Source organism: Salmo salar, chromosome ssa13 (genome assembly GCF_905237065.1).
Source record: "Salmo salar chromosome ssa13, Ssal_v3.1, whole genome shotgun sequence".
NCBI classification, from domain to species: Eukaryota; Metazoa; Chordata; class Actinopteri; order Salmoniformes; family Salmonidae; genus Salmo; species Salmo salar.
In genome coordinates this window covers 89,716,048-89,737,752 of record NC_059454.1, presented here as the reverse complement: position 1 = coordinate 89,737,752, position 21,705 = coordinate 89,716,048, and the positions used below count along the sequence as shown (strand labels likewise).

The window sequence follows — 21,705 nt, the reverse complement described above, 5'->3', positions numbered from 1 at the left end:
GCTTAGACTCTTCAGTGGAGTAGAGTCCACTCATAGGTATGAGTAAACTACGTTTGTTACTTGGTGTAGCCTATAGCCTCTAATCTGGAATTGAGGGTTCCATAGACTATCTGACAATGAATGTGTGACTATAATCCGAGTTGCTACTGTCCACACACACATAGAGAATCCAATGTTTGTGTACCGGATCTGGAGTAGAGACTGTTGAAAGACTATTGTTGTAATTATCTCCTTGTAAGTGATGATGTGATCACTTCTAATGAGTGTTTGGAGAGTCTCTTATCTAAAGGGAAGTGTGGTTGGTGCTTTATTAAGGAGACTTTAAATTACCTCTTAGAGACATTCATTCACTGTATGGAGACTCCTGACACTTATTGGGGGTGGGTATTATAGGATTTAGCTTAATTTAGAGGGTAGTATTTATTTATTAGGATTTATTTTAGCTTCTAGTATGTGGGATCTCTTTGGATCTGTTTTAGACAAGTCATCGAAAAAGCTTTTGAATTATTATCATGTTAGTTAATACAGTACTGTCGTTCTGGATATTAGGCCTATTGTTGTTAGCAAATGGATGGCTGACTTGAAGGAGGATGAGGCTTGTTTATGATTGCTAGTAGGTCTATCTACAAAAGGCATACAGGCCATCTTGTTTAGATCTTTCTCGTACAGTAGCTCAGTTCACTGCAGCTCTCATCATGCTCCTTAGTAAAGTAAATGGACGGTGGGACGAACGGAGACCGATCCACAGTCCCCTCCCCGATTTCATCGTGGGGGACAACAATTTTTAAGGAGATATTGTATTTGATCATAACTTTTGAACTTGATGACTGTCTTTATCAGCGAGGGTGGATATGGAGAATGATAATGCACTTTAGATTACCTAGCTCTCTTTGTCTTTAAATTTGTCTCCACATTGTCACCGCATGGTCTGTATCAGGTTAGAAAAGTAATATATTCTCTGATCTCCTCCGATTTCATTTATATGTTACATCTCAATAGATTGCAATATATTTAGTTTGTGTGTAGCTGTAGTCTATGGTTTAAAAAATTGTGCTTTACATTGTACTTTCTAATCATGCTTTTACCTCACAAGCAATCATTCAATCCACATTGATTGGAGGCTGCCCTGCAAATGTAAAAAGGGACACATCAATAACTAAGCAATTAGCGCGTCAATAACCTGCACTTCCAATCTTATTGGATTCAGAAGAATTGGATTTCTAATTGGGTTTTTATACATGCTTGTGCTTTGCTGTTTAGTTTGAACACGTATTTGCTTTACTCTGCTTTGGAACAATGTTACATGCAAGGAGGTGTAGAATTCTGACACATACTGCTAGAACTCTCACGCAGCAAATAATTAAAGTCTGAAATTATTTGCAACCCCCAAAAATTGTGAATTCTTTAGCTTGGAGAATATGGATCAAAGCAGAAGTTAAACTAGCGGGTAGTGATTAATGAGGAGGCATAGCAGGTTACAAATAAAACATGAACATTACAATGTGTAAATTAGGCCATAACAGCAGAGTAGGATAGAGATCTCATCAGCTCTAAAGTAAAGCTGTATTTTGTGATAAGGCCTAGGCCAGGCCTGCTAATCTGCAACATGTTCCACATGAAGCCAAACAATGGTGTGCGGCTGCCTCTGGGAGACTCTGGGTGCTGCACCTGGAGCCTTGGGTGCAACAGACCTCTCTAGTATCGCTCTAGTATTCGATCAGTTAGATTCTGAAGCTTTCAGTCTCGTCGTTACATCATGTCTTCGAGGTTAAGAAACATATTGTGTTTTTTTTCAACGGTGTTGGATCTTTTCTGTGGTGTTGGGTCCACAAGCTGCTTCTGTACACATTTAATGATGTCTAGGAGGCTCTCTAACCTTGAACCATCGCACTCTTCTAGCTATTTAAGGCTTGTGCATTGGATCTGCATTGTATTGTACAGCTGTCGTAATGTACACTGGGCCTCTTTCACTTTACTTACTTTCACTCTGTGTAAGCTCTGGAAATGAAATACGTATTTTATATGTTTTCAATACTGGCTTTTGTCATTTTTGATATCCTCAGCACTGTGCTGAATATCTGTGTTAGTGAAGGAAAACAGTATCAAACTGCTGCAAAAGCTACATTTTCAATGGATTTAATTAATGTGGCAAAAATGAAGGAGGGGAAATCATCCGAAATTCTGAGCTGCTGTTACATGATTCCACATTTACATCCCTAATGGTTAAATTGTTGATTTCAAAATATAAGCTTGAGTGCTCATTGCTCTCTATATGTTCCCTGTACAGCACTAAGATGAGGAGAAAAGCTCCAACATCTGAACCATTGTGTTTCAATAACTGCAAAAATTGGCATTTTGGAAAAGGCCCTGTTATATATAAACTTTTGAGAGTCAAACATTTTTACAGTGACAATGGTGCTTGGGAGAAAACATGTTGTACTGCATGTACAACTTTGGCTGTTGAATAACTGTTGTTTCAGAGCAAATTAAATATCTGATATACCTTAAGCCCAAGTAAAGATTTAAGTGTTATTTTTTTTCTCTTTCTTTTCAGGCAAGTAATCTGGTGATGGACTTCATGGAACTGCACTTGGGAGCGGTTTTGTTGTGGGTCCTGGTGTTGGATTTCTGTGGTTGGACTGAGGCTGGTATCCTGTACCGTGTCCAGGAGGAGCAGCCGCCCAGCACGCTGATAGGCAGCCTGGCATCAGACCAGGGCCTGCCAGACTCTGGTCACCTTTACAAGCTAGAGGTGGGCGCTCCATACCTGCGTGTAGATGGGAAGACAGGGGACATTTTTACCACAGAAATTCCCATAGACAGGGAGACACTGAGAGCCTGCCGCAGCATGGTCAGGGGCAAGCCCTGCTTCCTGGAGTTTGAAGTGTCCGTCACAGACTTGATCCACAACCAGAGTCCCAGGCTCATCGAGGGCCGCATCGAGGTCCAGGACATCAATGACAACACTCCGCAGTTCCCCTCCCCCGTGCTCACCATCTCTGTCCCAGAAAACACCCACATGGGGGCGCTGTTCTCCATCCCCCTGGCCACAGACAGGGACTCGGAGAGGAACAGGGTGGCCGACTACGCCCTAACCGCGGGGCCAGATGCAGCGACTCTCTTCGGCCTGCAAGTGGCAGAGGACAGGGGAGAGAAGCTGCCCCAACTCATCGTCCTGGGAAGTCTGGACCGGGAGCTCAAGGACAGTTACGACCTGAACATTAAGGCTGTGGACGGAGGTAACCCCCAGCGCTACAGCAGTGCCTTGCTGAGAGTGGTGGTTGCTGACGCTAACGACAATGCGCCAAAGTTTGACAAGGCCACGTATGAGGCTGAGGTGTCAGAAAACAGCCCTGTGGGACACTCTGTGTTGCAGGTAAAACATTTAAATCTTGCAGAGTGATCGGTGTGTTGTGTACGCTAGTGTATAGATTTATACAACTCTTACTATGAGAAGACATAGTGGTTTGTATATCCACAACTCATTAGGATCTGGCATGTAGTGCTGGGTTTCTAAGCATTACCATGATGAAATGCCTGAATTTCACAAGTTCTCAGAATGGCATCTTAATGAACTGTTGCCAAAAGCAGCAGAGCCAATTTATTGAACGTTTTTTGAACAATTAGCCCACTCAGGAAATGTTCTTCCTGAGTGGGTGTTTTGGTTTACAGTTTTTGAGTTGAAAAAAAACCTCAGTTGACATTTGCATTCTTTACAAGCATGTGTCTCTGAAGCTGAGATGGTGTGTTTTCATATTATGGCAAAATATTTTTAACATGCACATTTATACGCCCTTGCTTATCTCCCACCTGCTGTAAGCTAACTTCAATGACAAACCTAAACCCCTTACCCATACCTCCATTTGCTAACATAATCCCTGAATTCTTACCCTTATTCCAACGTTTTACATAATCCCTTGTCTCTGATTGCAGGTGAAAGCCAATGACTCTGACATGGGCCCCAATGGAGAGATAGAATATACGCTACACCAGGCATTAGACCCAGTGCCAAAACTCCTGCAAATTGATCGCTCCACTGGCATCATCTATGTCAAAGGGCCTTTGGATCGGGAAGAAATCAGCGATTTGACATTCTACGTAGTGGCCAGAGACAAAGGTCCCCAACCCAAAAGTTCCAAGACCTTTGTTACCATCGAGGTGACTGACCAGAACGACAATTCCCCTGCTGTGGAGATCCGTGGGATCGGCCTGGTGAGCCACAGTGACGGTGTGGCCAACATATCAGAGGACATGCCCGTGGGCACGGCGGTGGCCTTGGTCCAGGTGTCTGACAGGGACGAGGGGGAGAATGCAGTGGTCACATGTGTGGTGGCAGGGGACGTGCCTTTCCAGCTGCGCCCAGCCAGTGACTCGTCCACTGACAACAAGAGAAAATATTTCCTGCAGACCACCACCCCACTGGACTATGAGAAGGTGAGGGAATACCGTGTGGAGATTGTGGCTGTTGATTCTGGCAATCCAGCTCTCTCCAGTACTAACTCATTAAAGGTGCAGGTGACTGATGTTAATGACAACTCTCCAGTATTTTCCCTGACCCTGTTCGAGGTTAACTTTGCAGAGGAGAACCAGCCAGGGGACAAGGTTGTGGACGTGGTTGCCACGGACCCTGACAGTGGCACTAATGCAGAGCTTGTCTATAGCATCGTAGCAGACACATCTACCAGAGGCCTGTTTGAGATTGACCCTGACTCAGGGGAGGTGAGGGCACAAAGCCCTCTGGACAGAGAACATAGAGCACATTATGAGTTCAGGGTCAACGCGGCCGATAAAGGCTCCCCCAGTCATAGAGGAACAGCCACGGTCGTGGTCAAGGTGCTGGACCGCAATGACAACGACCCTAAGTTCATGCTGAGTGGCTACAGTTTCTCTGTTCTGGAGAACATGCCCCCACTCAGCGCTGTTGGTATGGTGACGGTGCTGGACATAGATCAGGGAGAGAACGCAAGAGTGCAGCTCTCTGTGGAGCCAGACGGAGGAAGGTTTGTGGTTCAGAACGGAACAGGAACCATCCTGTCCAGCATCTCCTTTGACCGGGAAAAGGAGAGCAGCTTCAGCTTCCGTCTGAAGGCAGTGGATGGGGGAGAGCCTCCCAGGTCCTCCTATGTAGGTGTTACCATCAATGTCTTGGATGAAAACGACAATGATCCTGTGGTCACCAAGCCCTCCAACTCCTCCTTCAGACACTTGTCCCCTCTAGGTTCCCCAGACAGCCGTGTAGAGCTAGTGGAGGCTGAAGACCTGGACACTGGGCCCAATGCAGAGCTGGTCTTCAGCATCACTGGAGGAAACCCTTATGAACTCTTCAGCATCTCCTCCACTACTGGGGAGATCACCCTGGCCAAGGAGCTTACCCAGAAACATGGTGGGCTCCATCGCCTGGTGGTTAGGGTGAGTGACAGAGGCAAGCCTGCACGCCACACTACTGCCCTGGTGCACATCTTCGTCAATGAGACCATCGCTAACGTCAGCCTGGTGGAGGCGCTGGTGGGACACAGTCTCTACACACCTCTGGAGACAGACATCGCTGGTGACCCTGACTACGGCCTGGCCACCCAGCGCAGTAACATCCTGTACGGCAGCCTGGCTGGAGTGGCAGGCGTTGTCATGGTGATTGTGGTGGTGGTGTTTATCCGCCACCGCATTCAGAGGGAGACGAAGAGTGGCTACCAGGCTGGCAAGAAGGAGACCAAGGACCTTTACACCCCCAAGCAGGGGCCCAAGAACGGCAAAGGCAAGAAAGGCAGGAAAGGAAAGCCCTCTAAGTCCTCCAAGCCCTTGGGAGAGGAGGAAGAGGTCAGCCTCCAGAAGAGTCTCAAGTTCAACCTGGATGGGGTCAACGACAGCCCCAGGATCCACCTGCCCCTGACATATCCCCCAGGTAGCCCTGACCTGGGCAGACACTACCGCTCCAACTCTCCCCTGCCCTCCATCCAGCTGCAGGCCCAGTCGCCCTCGGCCTCCCAGAAGCATCACGTGGTCCAGGACCTCCCTGCCACTAACACCTTCGTAGGGATTGGAGGAGATGACAACTCAACAGGTTCAGACCAGTACTCGGATTATAGCTACAAGGCCAGCCAGCCAAAGTACAACAGCAAACAGGTAAGTGTCAGTTTATTTATTATTGTCTCTGACAGTGGTAGGAGGTGGTGTGTTGTTAGTGGAACGGCTGTGATATTTAAGGCTATGGATGGGGGTCTTAAGCTTGGAAATTACACCAGAAAAATGATCAAGCAGTAGTTTCAGAATGCTCTTGGCTGCCTGCTTTTTACCACTTCATTTACACACACAATCAGTACTTCAAAAAGGCTTTAGCAATTAGGATAACGTACATTCACTTTCAGGGAGAAAGGCCACAAGAAATAAGAACTAGCTTTTGGTCTCTTTTAGGGAGGTGGAGAGGAGTCTGCCTCTCCTGCCTCTTCTCTCCCCTCTTACCCTGGGTTCATTAAGCTAGCTGGTGAACAGAGGAGGTGAGGAAGAGGGCGAGGTCTTACACTTCTGCCTGACCTCGTGCCCTGCAGACCATACAGGTCACATGTTCTTATCTTCACACTGCACTCCGCCTGGCTAGGCTCTGACCCTTCTACCATTGCCATGGAAACATAAATATTAATTGGCTCAGAGAGGATTAGAATGCAAAAAGATATTAGGGACAGTATGTCTGTCCTTGTGCATACTGTATGTACTGATTGTGTGCGTCTCTGCAAGTCTATTAGCTTAACCTGCGTGGTACAGTATGTTCAAGAATTGATCCTATTGTTAAGGGGAAATGGGTGACTGGGCTCTTTATATGTGTGTGACACTCTAGCCCAGTCAGTTACCACTGGTTGGCTAGTGGCTGGTTGGTAGTTTCAGCAGATGTTGTCTGACAGTTTGGCCGATTGCAAGCCCCTGTGGGCGAAGAGAGTTAGAAGAGAGAACAGCCACCCACTGTCACCACTGTGTCAGTGATGGACAGCATATGTGAGCAAAGTGACAATGGAATGCAGCCCAACAGTGGGTTTGTTTGTTTGGGTCTATGTGAGTACGTCTGTGTCGAGGTAGGTTTCGGGTATATCTGAGGATATAAATGTCTAGTCCAGCTACATGCTACTGCTACTGTCTTGTGTGCACCTGTGTATCACGCTAGCCTCTCCATCTCTGTGTTTGTGTTTCGAGATGTGTGATTTGATTGACAGATGTTGAAACTCATGTGACATACCTTAGCAGATGTTACCTCCATGTATGGCATCCCCATTCACATCAGGAAGAACAGATTTACCCAAATAAATAATAATGTCGCTGCCTAGCGGAGTGACAGATGTGGAGTGGAGAGCTTACTCTAGTCAACCAGGCTGCTCTCAACAATGACTCACATTCTCAGTGGAGATGTGCTCAGGTGTCTGAGCGCTCAAAGATTTTGGCAGTGTTGAATGTAAACACACTGGTGCTGCCATTCTCTGTCAGCACATATTTATATCTCTGGTGGTTTCACCTCTTCTCTCTTTAACTCCTATAACTGGATGTAGGGCAAGCATGTTTGACATACAGGATGATATCTAAGAGTAAACAACAACTTCATTTTCCAGTGACGTGATTTGAAGCCTGGACAGAGCTGTGTGAGTGTAGCCTATTTGTGTGAGTGAGTTAGATGTTACGGCGAGGTGAGATCTTACAGTTGGGTTGAGGGATATGTATCTATGGGTTTTCCCAACACGCTCTCCCTCGTTCCGAATGTGTGAAATTACGTGATGGTTAACGGGGAGACCACTAGCTCACATTTAGCCCAGAGTGTTGATAATTAGCCCGGTCGGGCCAAAGATCTGACACCTTTTTTTTTTTCAAATAGCATTTTAATGATGTGTCCCTCCTCCTTAGGAGAGAAATGACCAGTGTGAGAGATATTAGCACACAGAGAAAGATCAAGGGAAAGGCCTTCCCAGTTCATTTGTAAGTGGGCGTGAGGAGCGCTTGTGAAGCCGTAAATCTGTACTTAAATTAAATCCACGCAATTAAAATGCCTTATTAGTCAGAGATAGCTAAATGTTGTCCCCTGTGGGGCTCCGCCTTCATCTCGGCACTGCAGCGGGCAGCTCCCTAACTCCATCTTCAGCCAACCTGAAGGATTCTCAGAGAGGATTCAGGGCTAGCCTTAATTAACCCTACTTTATTATTAAACTGGCCATGCACTGGGTGAACTCTAGGCATCCCTGTGAGCTAGGATTACCCCAGTTTGAGTTCGCTATCTGAGAGGTGCATAGATGCATTTCAAGGGGCGAGGACAGAAGCAGAATCTCCTCTCCATCTCCTCAGATGTTTTACAATGCCGTCACGCCTAATACTCTGTTTCTCACTTTCTCTCTTTCTGAGACCACAGAAACCCTCAGTTCAGAGCAAATCCATGCCATCCATGATGCAGACTTTCTCTCTCTTCTGCTCTCTCTTACTCTCTCTCTCTGTTTCCACCCCCCACCCTCTCTCTCGATGCATCCATCTGGATAGCACCCTTATCAGACACATTCACACAGACACACACAGTGCAGAGACATCTTCTACTATCTGATTCAAAACACTACCAGACATTTCCCACTAACATCCTCTGTTGCAGGAAACAATGTAGAATTAGGAGGAAGTATTTCATAGCAGACCAAGACCCTAATTTACCTTGAGGGGAAAGACCGATCAATTGTCAGCAAATATTTTGTTAGTAGATACTGGAGAGAGATATCCCAGTGAGGGAAATTCACCAGGTAATGAGTAATTCTAATACACCTGGAGCAACAGCAAGACTCCCACTGGGGTGATCGAGTCAACACAGGGAGGACAAGGAAGAAAGCAGAGAAGCAAACGACTTCAATTAGCACACTGACTCTAATGAAATTGAGGGTCTTCGAACCGGGACACAGGGATTGATTTAATTGACATAGCATTCTTAGACAGAATAGTCAAGGCTTGCCATCTGAGATTGGCTGGCCTGGCCTTGCATTAAGGTATTGGCAAATGTGGATGACCTCAGAGATTTGCCGGGGCTGGTTGGTCTAAGAGACCCTATATTGGGTGTGAATGGTGAGAATGTAAAGTGAAATCACAGTGCACTCTGCACTGCCGCTGTGTTGAAGTGGGCAATTTACAACTAACTTTCCCCTGATTACCTGTTACGAGAGATTACAGCTGGAGACCAAGTGAGGCTCCCAGGGCACATTCAAACCCACAGCCTTACCAGAGCAAATGTACAGACAGGTTGTCATGGTAACTAATATGTGGCACCTGTACACAGGAAAAATGACAATGATAATGATCTTCAAGCCCAATGTGCTTCCTTATAATATGATTCCCTCTTCCCCATGTCGATTTGATCAAATTACCTGGCAATGCTGACTTGCTTGTTGATGCAGTCGGAATAATATTAGAAAGTGACACTCTCCCAGCATCTATCTGAAACTAATGTAAAGCTGAGCCTTTGGTTACCTATGTTCCATTCTCATTTCTCTGCAGACAGATGCTTTCTGTGGGCTGCCCATGGTAAGATTCCCACTTTTATGTAAAAATACAAAAGAGAAGCTCCTTTAGGTAAAACTCTGGAGGCTCAGGTCCCTGATGGCATTGCCTTTAGCTCAGATATTTTATCACCACACATCCCAGCCTCTTTACCTTCTGCCAGGCGGATTAGTGCTTTTATCAATAAGCAGCTTAGCGCCAAAGCGTCCCTCAATAATATGCCACGGTATTTTCTCTCCTGCTGGTTTAACTTCTAGACTCCTCTCTCTTCCCCATCTCCCTCTATCTTCCTCTCTTTCTCTTGCACTCTTCTCTCTCTTCCTCACTTTTTCTAACTCTGAATATTGTTAATTCTCTTCTCGTCTGTAACTTGGAGCAGTATGAAATCTGTGTATTGTGTAACTAAGCTAATTTTCAAAAGAGAACTGTTTTCTTAAGGCCAGATAGCTATCGTGTTTACTTAGTCAGTGAACGCGCTCCCATCTCTGCAGTGAGGGAATTGAAAAAGATAAAAACCCAGACTAGACTGTCTCTAACCAAGCATCAGGATGGTGCATGCCAATGGAAATGTACAGAACCTCCAGAATGTTTAACATTGCAGAGGTGTTTTATCCCTTGTACACAGAGAGAGTGATGGAGAGGGAGAGAGATATAGAGAGAGGGGGGTATGGGATGAGACGAGGGGTGAATGAGTGAGAGGTGAAAAAAGGAAGAAAGAGGGAAGGGTGTGCATTTGTCTACAGGTCATATTAGGAACACAAACAGAGACAGAAAAGTGGGGAGGAGAACAACAGACCCGTCCGACATGTAACCCCATTAGAGGTCCTGTATAGAGCACCATAAAATCCATTAAGACCCATTAAGAAAGTATACAGTCACACATACACCTTGAAGGCCACTCAGCCACAGAGGTGCCCAGTTACACAGATTCAATCAAGCTTATTTATTTAATTGTAGATTTAAATGTCATATTTGCATAATACCCAAGTCAGCATAAGGCTATATTTCACTGGAAATCTTTACACCCAATGGATTTTTATTCGTTATGCTGTGGTATCTGATTACATGAGGCTCAATTTAATACATCTTTATTAATATGATAATACCAATTTATACAGTGTTTCAATAAGTTAGCCAGGACATGGATTGTTGGCAGTAATTGTTGTGATGTAGATTTTATTGGTAACCGTTATGCACATGACTGATTAGTTTTCTCATGTGTTTACAGTGTTTTTATCTCTGAAGTTGATTGCTGATTTGCTTTCCTGAGGTCTGGGCTTGGCAGCAACTTCGGTTAAATAAGCTACCCGTAGTATAACGTCATGTAACCAAGAAAAAAATGCCCAACATTAAAGATGAATGACATGAATAATGTAATATACTCTGACTTAAAAGCAGACCAGAATGCATCAGAAATAGTGTATTGTGTGCTTGTCCTGAAGTTTACCCCACTAAACTGCACTCCAACATACAGCACCTCTACTAGCAACTCCTCTAGCACCTCCTCTCTGTACTCATTTCTGGGGGAACACTGTATGCAGCTGTGAGGGCTCTGCACACTGCCTCTCGAGTGATTAGTGCAATGCTAATTACGTTTGATGAGTTTGACCCAAATCTTTGAAAGGCAGACGTGTTTAAGGCAGAGATTGGGAATTTCTAAATCCAAAATAGCTGATTCCCTGACTTGGCCGTAAATGATTGTTTCCTGGTGCATCGCTGTGGATAATGATCCACTTTTCAAAATCATCCAAAAGCCCTGAAAAAAAAAACACTCTTCAATAAGTAATTGCATAATTTCATTTCCCTTGCTGACCAATGCTGGCTGACATGAGAAGTGATCATTATTTCTTTCTGTGTCTTCGCCACATTAGGGACCAAAGATACTAAAACATTTCATAAATATTGAACCCTGCTGGCTCTTGGGTTCCTGCAAAAAGATGTTCACTGCTGTTTCATGTTGGCCCTGAAGAACATGACTTAATTGCATAAATCTTTGAAAATGGGATGATAGGGAAGAACTTAGCATCTATGACAATGGGAATTGTTCTGATGGCTCGGCCTGCCTGTATCAGAGTCATACACAACTTTGTTGAACTCAATATGTTCCAGCATGACAGATGAAAAGAAGCCTTGGAATAGATGAAGACAAAACCTTCCCTGCTCAGCTTTAATGGCCTATGCGACCAAGCTTTTAATTGTGTTTCTTAGTCAAAAGGACAGTTTATTGTGCATGCTGCTCTTAGACATGTTAATGTACATCAGTCTCTTTCGGCTTACACTGCATGAGTGTGGCTCTGAAGGTATTTATTTAGCCTACGGTGAAAAGTAATGATCAGCTCATGTATTTTAAAGGTGTAGGCTAATATTCCTCAGGCTAGGGCCTGTAGGGCATGCAGGTGTTATCAGGGTGCTCCAACTCAGTCTTGATTAACCTTCTGAAGATATCTGTCCGTTGCTTAATTGGTATGCAGCAGAATCATGATTATATTGGGGAATACTGATTTACTGTAGGCATGATGGATAGCTAGTGCCTGAAGTCTTTAACATTTCTCAATGTTAACGATTTTTCTCAATGTTATGGTTTCATCTCAATATCATGTTTGGAAATCCATTTAATACAGTATGAAGTACTTTTTTAATGTTATTAATGCATTTCATCTCTCTACCAAATGGAGCTCCTTTCACTCTATTGACTTTACCAAACCATTACCTACTCAGATGTTTGTCTTTAGGCCTACTGAGAGATGATTATTTTCATGGTGATTTTACACTGTTATCTCCACACAGGGCAAATGGAGAGGGAGAAGATCAGAGATGAGTGGGTTTGTGTGTGTGTGAGAGAGAGATGGACGAAGCACCTGTGTTAATTATCTGTTTAAAAACACTTGTCTGGATGATGAAATCCAATTAAAGTGCTTTAAAACAAGCAGAAATTGGATGAATACTGTAGTATGTGAGGCTATAAGGAGATAGGATTGAATGGGAGAGAGAGGCATGAGATGGGTAATTTGCCTCAGTGTCTCTGTCTATTGGTGGTAAAATACTCTTCCTCTTCCGTTCTCTCACCGTTGGACCAGCTCTTGGCTGGAAGAGACCACTATAGAGGACCCAACACAAACACATAACCTCTAATAATACACATACTATAAATCATAATAAAAATATTACCCTAGTTGTTTAATTGCTCAGGAGACATCATTATCCAGCATGGCTGAATAACATATCTCTGGGTTTTACATATTACACAGTTGAGTGCACACCACAGACAATTCAGGTTAATTACCGTCGCTCAAGGATACACAGTGGTGTCCCCATCTGAGGATTCAACCTGCAGCCTCCAGCTCTTAAGTCTGGTTGCCACATATGCCATGCCAAATAGGTTTTTTCTCTGCTTCGACAGAGAGGTTTTCACTGAGGACGCAGACTATACCATTCATTACATGGAGGTGGTCGCAGGCGACTCTCAGCCAATAAATGAGTTTGTCCAATTCTGCCTGCGATGCATCAGGAGTGCTATGTCAGCATCCACTCTGCTCCTGGACCAGGAATACATACAGGGAGGAGGGAAGGGGGGCCATGGGTGCACTGGGCAAACGTAACCACTGTTTTTCCAGCATATTAGCTACTGCTTCACCAAAGCAAAATGTCCATTTATCCTCTCCAACCTCCGTCTTTTTTTCATTAGGGCGTTCAGGCTTTGTAAGAATTAATGAGATTATATGGACGTACTTTATTATCAAACACACTCCAATATGATAATTCTGTCAATTACGTTTTTATATTTGTGTTCTAAATGAGATTTCAATAGCATTGCTTAGCGATAAAGTATTTTTTTTTACGTGGAACGATATATGGAACTGGATATATGCCTATATACTGTACTGAGTGTCGTTAAAATACTGTGTCCATGCAAGCAGAAAGAATACTGTGTGTGCAAAATGAACTGTAGCTCAGGGTGGATCCTCATCTTCAGTTCTGGAATGAGGGGCAAGTGTAGGGTGAAAGGGAGGTGGATGGATGGACGGGAGGATGGTTGGATGGAGTGGGGGGTGGAGGGTGGATGGAGTGTGGGGGGGGGTTGCTGTCCTCGCTTTTATGAAGGAGAAGCAAACCAATCTGACAGTGACAAATGAACCATCTCCTCTCCCCCAACTGCCAGCCTCATCCCTCTCAACCTCCTCCATCACCCTTATAATCTTTCTTTCTTTCCTCCCTCCCTGACTCTTATATCCACCTGTCCTACATATACTCCTTTCTTTCCACTTCTCTCTTGCATTTACTCTCTCGCTCCTGCTTCTGCTCTTACTCTCTCTCTTTTGCTTTTAGCCTCTCTCTCCTCTAACTTGCTCTCATTCTCCCTTCTCCTTCCTTGTTGTATAAGCACAGGAAGCTTTTGCCATGGAAAAGGTCTTTGTACATGATATATATTATTCCCGTGTGCTCAGCCTAATATTCAAGCTACTAATACAACATTTAAACCCCATAGATTGCCTAGGGCTGTATCACAAGTTGTATTGCATTTCAATAGTATGGTTACAGTCTAGTGCTATTTAACTAAAGTCAGGATAAAAGGTATATTTCATCTGTGATTATTGTTGAGCTTTAATCATCGTCCTGCTTCCCTAATAGACTTTCTTTTCTTGAGTGTTGAAATGGGATGCCAGGCAGAGAAGGCAATTAATTGCTTGGCTTCCTTTGCTGTTGTTCTTTCAGCCCTGTTGTTCTGTGTATTGGGCTGAAGCCTGATAAGGGAGAGAGCAGCAGGGCCACCGTGATATGCTGTGGAGCTGTCTGTCTTAATCTTCCCAGATCCACCATGCCCATGCTAATACAGCAGCTCCAGTCTGCTGAAGACTACCCATTGTTAGGCAATAGTAAGAGGACTATAAAATCCAATACTCAATATGATCAACACAATAGAGTAGAGCAGTTACAGTACAGCCTGTACAAAGCCTACGCATTCTTGTTCATAAATGGAATACAGCGAGCAGGCAACTGATAGTTTATTATAATGCAAATTGTACGGCCTGTACTGGAATACTATACAGTGCAGTGCATACAACATGAATGCAAATCTATCAGAATTGCCAGAGAAAATATTGCATATACAGTATAATGAAATCGGAGTAACAAAGTGTATGTATCAATCAACATATGGTCAAAACTACAAAGATTATACAGATGGATCCGGAAAAATATGTAGGTTCACCGGCCCAGTATGGACTTTCATTTAGAGAAGGGTCCGTTGTGAGCAATGGAAGGCATGACAAATATCACGCAAATATTGTTTATCAATTCTAGTGCAATTTAGCAAGGCTGATAAATTATTTTTTTTCATAACTAGGAAGTAGAAAATAAACCGTATTTGCTTCCTACATTGCACAGTCAATATTATGCAGCTCTCAATTTACACATTTGTTGAACTCACTGTGTTTTTTGTATTTGCTATTGGCAACCGTTTCCATGTAAACCAACATTATCTTGCCATGCCTACCGATTTAAAAATCAGATTTTATCTTTCGCCTCGCCTTCTTGTATTCATGTCAGTGTACACAAAGCACTCCCAGCGAAGACTGAGATGGTGCACCACAGGATTTTTTGCTCTCTCAACAAAATGATTATCAGAAACTGCAGGAAATCTCCCTGGGACGGATTGTCTCTGATTTGCAGCCATATGAAATGTCACCTGAGATTTGATAAGTATTATATGAAGCAGCCAGTCCCCTTTGGAGATTTCCACTGAGCCACAACATAGTGTCTGCTATTGTTCTGCTGATAGAATTGTGCGTTTCTGTGTGACCTGTGTCATTGTGTGATAAAGCTCATTATTATCCCTGGAGATGATTGTCATCCTCTATTGATACATGACTGAAGGCCTCATTATGCTGTTTAACTGTTGGCAGAAAAGCTATGGAACATGTTGACAGGGTTCATATATCTCATTCATACAGATCATTCATTACAGATCACGGAACGGTTCAATTGTGTGCAAAGTTGTCATCAAGGCAAAGGGTGGCTACTTTAAAGAATCTAAAATCTAAAATATATTTAGATTTCTTTAACACTTTTTTGATTACTACGTGATTCCATATGTGTTATTTCATAGTTTTAATGTCTTCACTATTATTCTACAATGTATAAAATTGTAAAAATAAAGAAAAACCTGTTTTTGCTTTGTCATTATGGGGTATTGTGTGTAGATTGATGAGGATAAGGCTGTAACGTAACAAATGTGAAAAAAGTAAAGGGATCTGAATACTTTCCGAGCGCACTCTATATATATATATATAGGGCGCTCGGAAAGTATTTAGATCCCTTTACTTTTATATATATATATAGTTTACATATACTTTAGCCAAATACATTTAAACTCAGTTTTTCACAATTCCTGACATTTAATCCTAGTAAAAATTCCCTGTCTTTGGTCAGTTAGGATCACCACTTTATTTTAAGAATGTGAAATATCAGAATAATAGAAGAGATTGATTTATTTCAGCTTTTATTTCTTTCATCACATTCCCAGGGGGTCAGACATTTACATACACTCAATTAGTATATGGTGGCATTAGCCTTTAAATTGTTTAACTTGGGTCAAACGTTTCAGGTAGCCTTCCACAAGTTTCCCACAATAAGTTGGGTGAATTTTGGCCAATTCCTCATGACAGAGCTGGTGTAACTGAGTCAGGTTGGTAGGCCTCCTTGCATGCACATGCTTTTTGAGTTCTGCTAAAAACATTTTCTATAGGATTGAGGTCAGGGCTTTGTGATGGCTACTCCAATACCTTGACTTTGTTGTCCTTAAGCCATTTTGCCAAAACTTTGGAAGTATGCTTGGGGTCATTGTCCATTTGGAAGACCCATTTGCGACCAAGCTTTAACTTCCTGACTGATGTCTTGAGATGTTGCTTCAATATATCCACATCATTTTCCTTCCGTATGATTTCATCTATTTTGTGAAGTGCACCAGTCCCTGCTGCAGCAAAGCACCCCCATAACATGATACTGCCACCCCCGTCCTTCACAGTTGGAATGGTGTTCTTCGGCTTGCAAGCCTCCCCGTTTTTCCTCCAAACATAACGATGGTCATTATGGCCAAACAGTTCTATTTTTGTTTCATCAGATCAGACCAAAAAGTACAATCTTTGTCCCCATGTGCAGTTGCAAACCATAGTCTGGCTTTTTTATGGCGGTTTTGGAGCAGTGGCTTCTTCCTTGCTGAGCGGCCTTTCAGGTTATGTCGATATAGGACTTCTTTTACTGTGGATATAGATACTTTTGTACCTGTTTCCTCCAGCATCTTCACAAGGTAATTTGTTGTTGTGGGATTGACTTGCACTTTTCGCACCAAAGTACGTTCATCTCTAGGAGACAGAACGCGTCTCCTTCCTGAGCGGGTGTCAGGGATTTCGTCGTCGTCAGACGATATGGCGAAATCATCGTCGGAAAAGGAGGACCAATATGCAGCAGAATGATGAATGTTCATCTTGAAGTTTTATTAACTCAAAAGTGAACACAAAATAATAAACAACGTACTCACGATCTACTAGACAGTCCTGTTAGGCTCACACACGCTAAACACGAAACAATCTCCCACCAATGACAAACGCAAACACACCCTAATATATGGGACTCTCAATCAAAGGCAAATACACAACACCTGCCTTCAACTGAGAGTCCCAACCCCAATTAACCAAACATAGAAACAGACACACTAGACTAAACATAGAATACATCAAAAACCCCGGTATACTTAAATCAAATGCCCTTTTAGAAAAACACCACCCCGAACCACATAAAACAAATACCCTCTGCCACGTCCTGACCAAACTACAATAACAATTAACCCTTATACTGGCCAGGATGTGACAGTACCCCCCCTAAAGGTGCTAACCCCGGAATAACAAAAACCCCAAACAACAAAAAAATCCCCCTAAACTAAAGGGAGGGAAGGGAGGGTGGCTGCCGTCAACGACGGCACTGTGCTACACCCCCCCTCCCCAACCCACCTATATCTGGAGGTGGCTCTGGTTCTGGCAGTTCCGGGCAGACGACCCACCCCGGCAGCTCCGGGTAGACGGGCCACTCGGACTGGGCCGGAGGACAGACGGGCCACTCTGGCAGACCCGGAAGACAGTCGGGCCACTCTGGCAGACCCGGAAGACAGTCGGGCCACTCTGGCAGACCCGGAAGACAGTCGGGCCACTCTGGCAGCTCCTGACTAGTGGGTGGCTCTGGCGACTCCTCACTGACGGGCGGCTCTGGCGATTCCTCACTGACGGGCGGCTCTGGCGATTCCTGACTGACGGGCGGCTCTGGCGACTCTTGACTGACGGGCGGCTCTGGCGACTCTTGACTGACGGGCGGCTCTGGCGACTCTTGACTGACGGGCGGCTCTGGCGACTCTTGACTGACGGGCGGCTCTGGCGACTCTTGACTGACGGACGGTTCTGGCGACTCTTGACTGACGGGCGGTTCTGGCGATTCCTGACTGACGGGCGGCTCTGGCGACTCTTGACTGACGGGCGGCTCTGGCGACTCTTGACTGACGGGCGGCTCTGGCGACTCTTGACTGACGGGCGGCTCTGGCGACTCTTGACTGACGGGCGGCTCTGGCGACTCTTGACTGACGGACGGTTCTGGCGACTCTTGACTGACGGGCGGTTCTGGCGACTTTTGACTGACGGGCGGTTCTGGCGACTCTTGACTGACGGGCAGCTCTAGCGACGTCGGACTGGGATGACTCACTTGAAGCCTGGTGCGTGGTGCTGGTACTGGACATACCAGACTGGGAACACGCACCTCCAGGCTAGTGTGGGGAGCGGGAACAGGACGAGTCGGACTGGGCTGATGCACTTCCGGGTCCGCACGAAAGACAGGACCTGGAAACCCAGGGCTATGGAGGCGCACAGGCGGCCTTGATCTTACCTCCTGCACAACCCGTCCTGGCTGGATGGAACTAGTAGCCCTGTACGAGCGGGGTGCTTGTACAGGGCGGACTGGGCTGTGCAGGGGCCTGATGGTAGCCGTGCGTAGAGCGGGAGTTGGGTAGCCTGGTCCTCGGAGGCGTACCGGCGACCAGATGCGCTGCGCAGGCATCCTCCTACCAGGCTGGATGCCCGCTCTAGCATGGCACCTGCGAGGGGCTGGAATAACGCACACCGGACTGTGCGTGCGTATGGGTAAGATAGTGCGCTCCTCAGCGAAACATGGCGCCCTCCACCTCATACGCTCCTCCATATAACCATGGGTAGCTGGCTTCCGGCTCTTCCTAGGCCTAGCCAAACTACCCGTGTGCCCCCCCCCAAAAAATTATTGGGGGTGCCTCTCGTGCTTCAACGCCAGTCGTGATCCTCGGAAACGTTCCCGGTCCTTACCAGCCATTCTCCATGGGCCCTCTCCGGCCATAACTTGCTCCCCATGTCCATCTCTCCCGTTCGTCCAATTCAACATCCCTCTGCTCCTTCCTCTGCTGCTTGGTCCTGCTTTGGTGGGAGATTCTGTCAGGGATTTCGTCGTCGTCGTCAGACCATATGGCGAAATCATCGTCGGAAAAGGAGGACCAATATGCAGCAGAATGATGAATGTTCATCTTGAAGTTTTATTAACTCAAAAGTGAACACAAAATAATAAACAACGTACTCACGATCTACTAGACAGTCCTGTTAGGCTCACACACGCTAAACACGAAACAATCTCCCACCAATGACAAACGCAAACACACCCTAATATATGGGACTCTCAATCAAAGGCAAATAGACAACACCTGCCTTCAACTGAGAGTCCCAACCCCAATTAACCAAACATAGAAACAGACACACTAGACTAAACATAGAATACATGAAAATCAAACAGTGCCCCAAAACCCCGGAATACTTAAATCAAATGCCCTTTTAGAAAAACACCACCCCGAACCACATAAAACAAATACCCTCTGCCACGTCCTGACCAAACTACAATAACATTTAACCCTTATACTGGCCAGGACATGACAGCGGGATGACGGCTGCTTGGTCCAATGGTGTTTATACTTGCATACTATTGTTTGTACAGATGAACGTGGTACCTTCAGGTGTTTGGAAATTGCTCACAAGGATGAACCAGACTTGTGGAGGTCTACAATTTTTTTCTCAGGTCTTGGCTGATTTATTTTGATTTTCCCATGATGTCAAGCAAAGAGGCACTTAGTTTGAAGGTAGGCCTTGAAATACATCCACATGTACACCTCCAATTGACTCAAATGTTGTCAATTAGACTATCAGAAGCTTCTAAAGCCATGACATAATCTTCTGGAATTTTCCAAGCTGTTTAAAGGCACAGTCAACTTAGTGTATAATATTCTGACCCACTGGAATTGTGATACAGTACATAGTAGATGTCCTAACCGACTTGCCAAAACTGTAGTTTGTTAACAAGACGTTTGTGGAGTGATTGAAAAACAAGTTTTAATGACTCCAACCTAAGTGTATGTAAACTTCCGACTTCAACTGTATATATATATATATATATATTTATATTTTTCCAGGAACCCCCGAGGTGCCTTATTTATTTTATAAACCAGTTGCCAAAACAGCAAGGAATGGAATGACACATCTAAATTAAAAATGTTGCTTTACACTTCTACAGTGACTAACACGCGCAAATTATTTGTTCATGTTGATCTAAATGAAAAAAATTGTCCCATGTTATCAGTGGTTGTTGGCTTGCCCATGTTGTCGTTTGTTGGCTCCAAGTTGCTGGAAATGGAAGCCGTTCTTTTAGCTGGGGGAGCTGATGCTGAGTTCTCAGAATAGTGCTCCACTGCTTCCTCGCATCCAGATTTGGCCTTCAGTAACTTTGAGGAGAGGTTTCGGATCTGTGTCCACTGACAGACATTATTTGTCATTGCCTCTAATCCGGCATCCAACAGATTCTGGATCATAGTGGTTCAGAGGCAGTGGTTTGTGTAAATCGGTGACATGCCAGCTATTTTGCAGATCTTTGTCTTGACAGCTTTGCACACTCTTGGCATTCTCCTCAACCAGCTTCACGAGGTAGTCACCTGGAATGAATTTCAATTAACAGGTGTGCCTTGGAAAGAAATTCCACAAAATAACTTTTCACTTAATGCGTTTGAGCCAATCAGTTGTGTTGTGACAAGGTAGGGGTGGTATACACAAAGATAGACCTATTTGGTAAAACACCAACTCGATATTATGGTAAGATCAGCTCAAATAAGAGAAACGACAGTCCATTACTTTAAGGCATTTAGGTCAGTCAATCTGGAAAATTTCAAGAACTTTTATGGTTTCTTCAAGTGCAGTTGCAAAAACCATCAAGCACCCTGACTAAACTGGCTCTCATGAGGACCGCCACAGGAAAGGAAGACCCAGAGTTACCTCTGCTGCAGCGGATAAGTTCACTAGATTTACCAGACTCAGAAATGTCAGCCCAAATAAATGCTTCATTGAGTTCAAGTAACAAATTCATCTCAACATCAACTGTTAGGAGGAGAATGCGTGAATCAGGCCTTCATGCTCAAATTGCTGCAAAGAAACCACTACTAAAGGACACCAACAAGAAGAAGAGACTTGCTTGGGCCAAGAAACACGAGCAATGGACATTAGACCGGTGGAAATCTGTCCTTTGGTCTGATGAGTCCAAATGACTGCCGTGTCTTTGTGAGATGCAGAGTAGGTGAACAGATGATCTCCGCATGTGTGGTTCCCACGGTAAAGCATGGAGGAGAAGGTGTGATGGTGTGGGGGTGCTTTGCTGGTGACACTATCAGTGATTTATTTAGAATCCAAGGCACACTTAACCAGCATGGCTACCACAGCATTTTCAAATCAAATTTCAAATCAAATTTATTTTTATATAGCCCTTCGTACATCAGCTGATATTCTCAAAGTGCTGTACAGAAACCCAGCCTAAAACCCCAAACAGAAAGCAAAGCATGTGAAAGAAGCACGGTGGCTAGGAAAAACTCCCTAGGAAAAACTCCCTAGAAAAGCCAAAAACCTAGGAAGAAACCTAGAGAGGAACCAGGCTATGAGGGGTGGCCAGTCCTCTTCTGGCTGTGCAAGGTGGATATTATAACAGAACATGGTCAAGATGTTAAAATGTTAAAATGTTCATAAATGACCAGCATGGTCAAATAATAATAATCATAGTAGTTGTCGAGGGTGCAACAAGCACGTCCGGTGAACAGGTCAGGGTTCCATAGCCGCA

The 21,705-nt window shown here is 44.6% G+C and overlaps 1 protein-coding gene across 1 annotated transcript in view; it reads left to right on the top strand.

The window, feature by feature from the left end:
- The window catches only part of LOC106568095 (protocadherin-1), a 145,513-nt gene that overhangs the window by 12,850 nt on the left and 110,958 nt on the right, over positions 1–21,705 (top strand). Inside the window, exons 2-3 of the mRNA XM_045692359.1 lie at positions 2,555–3,376; positions 3,934–6,120. Of these exons, the coding sequence (XP_045548315.1) occupies positions 2,570–3,376; positions 3,934–6,120 (2,994 nt within the window). The 5' untranslated portion in view covers positions 2,555–2,569. The remainder of the gene's footprint in view (positions 1–2,554; positions 3,377–3,933; positions 6,121–21,705) is intronic.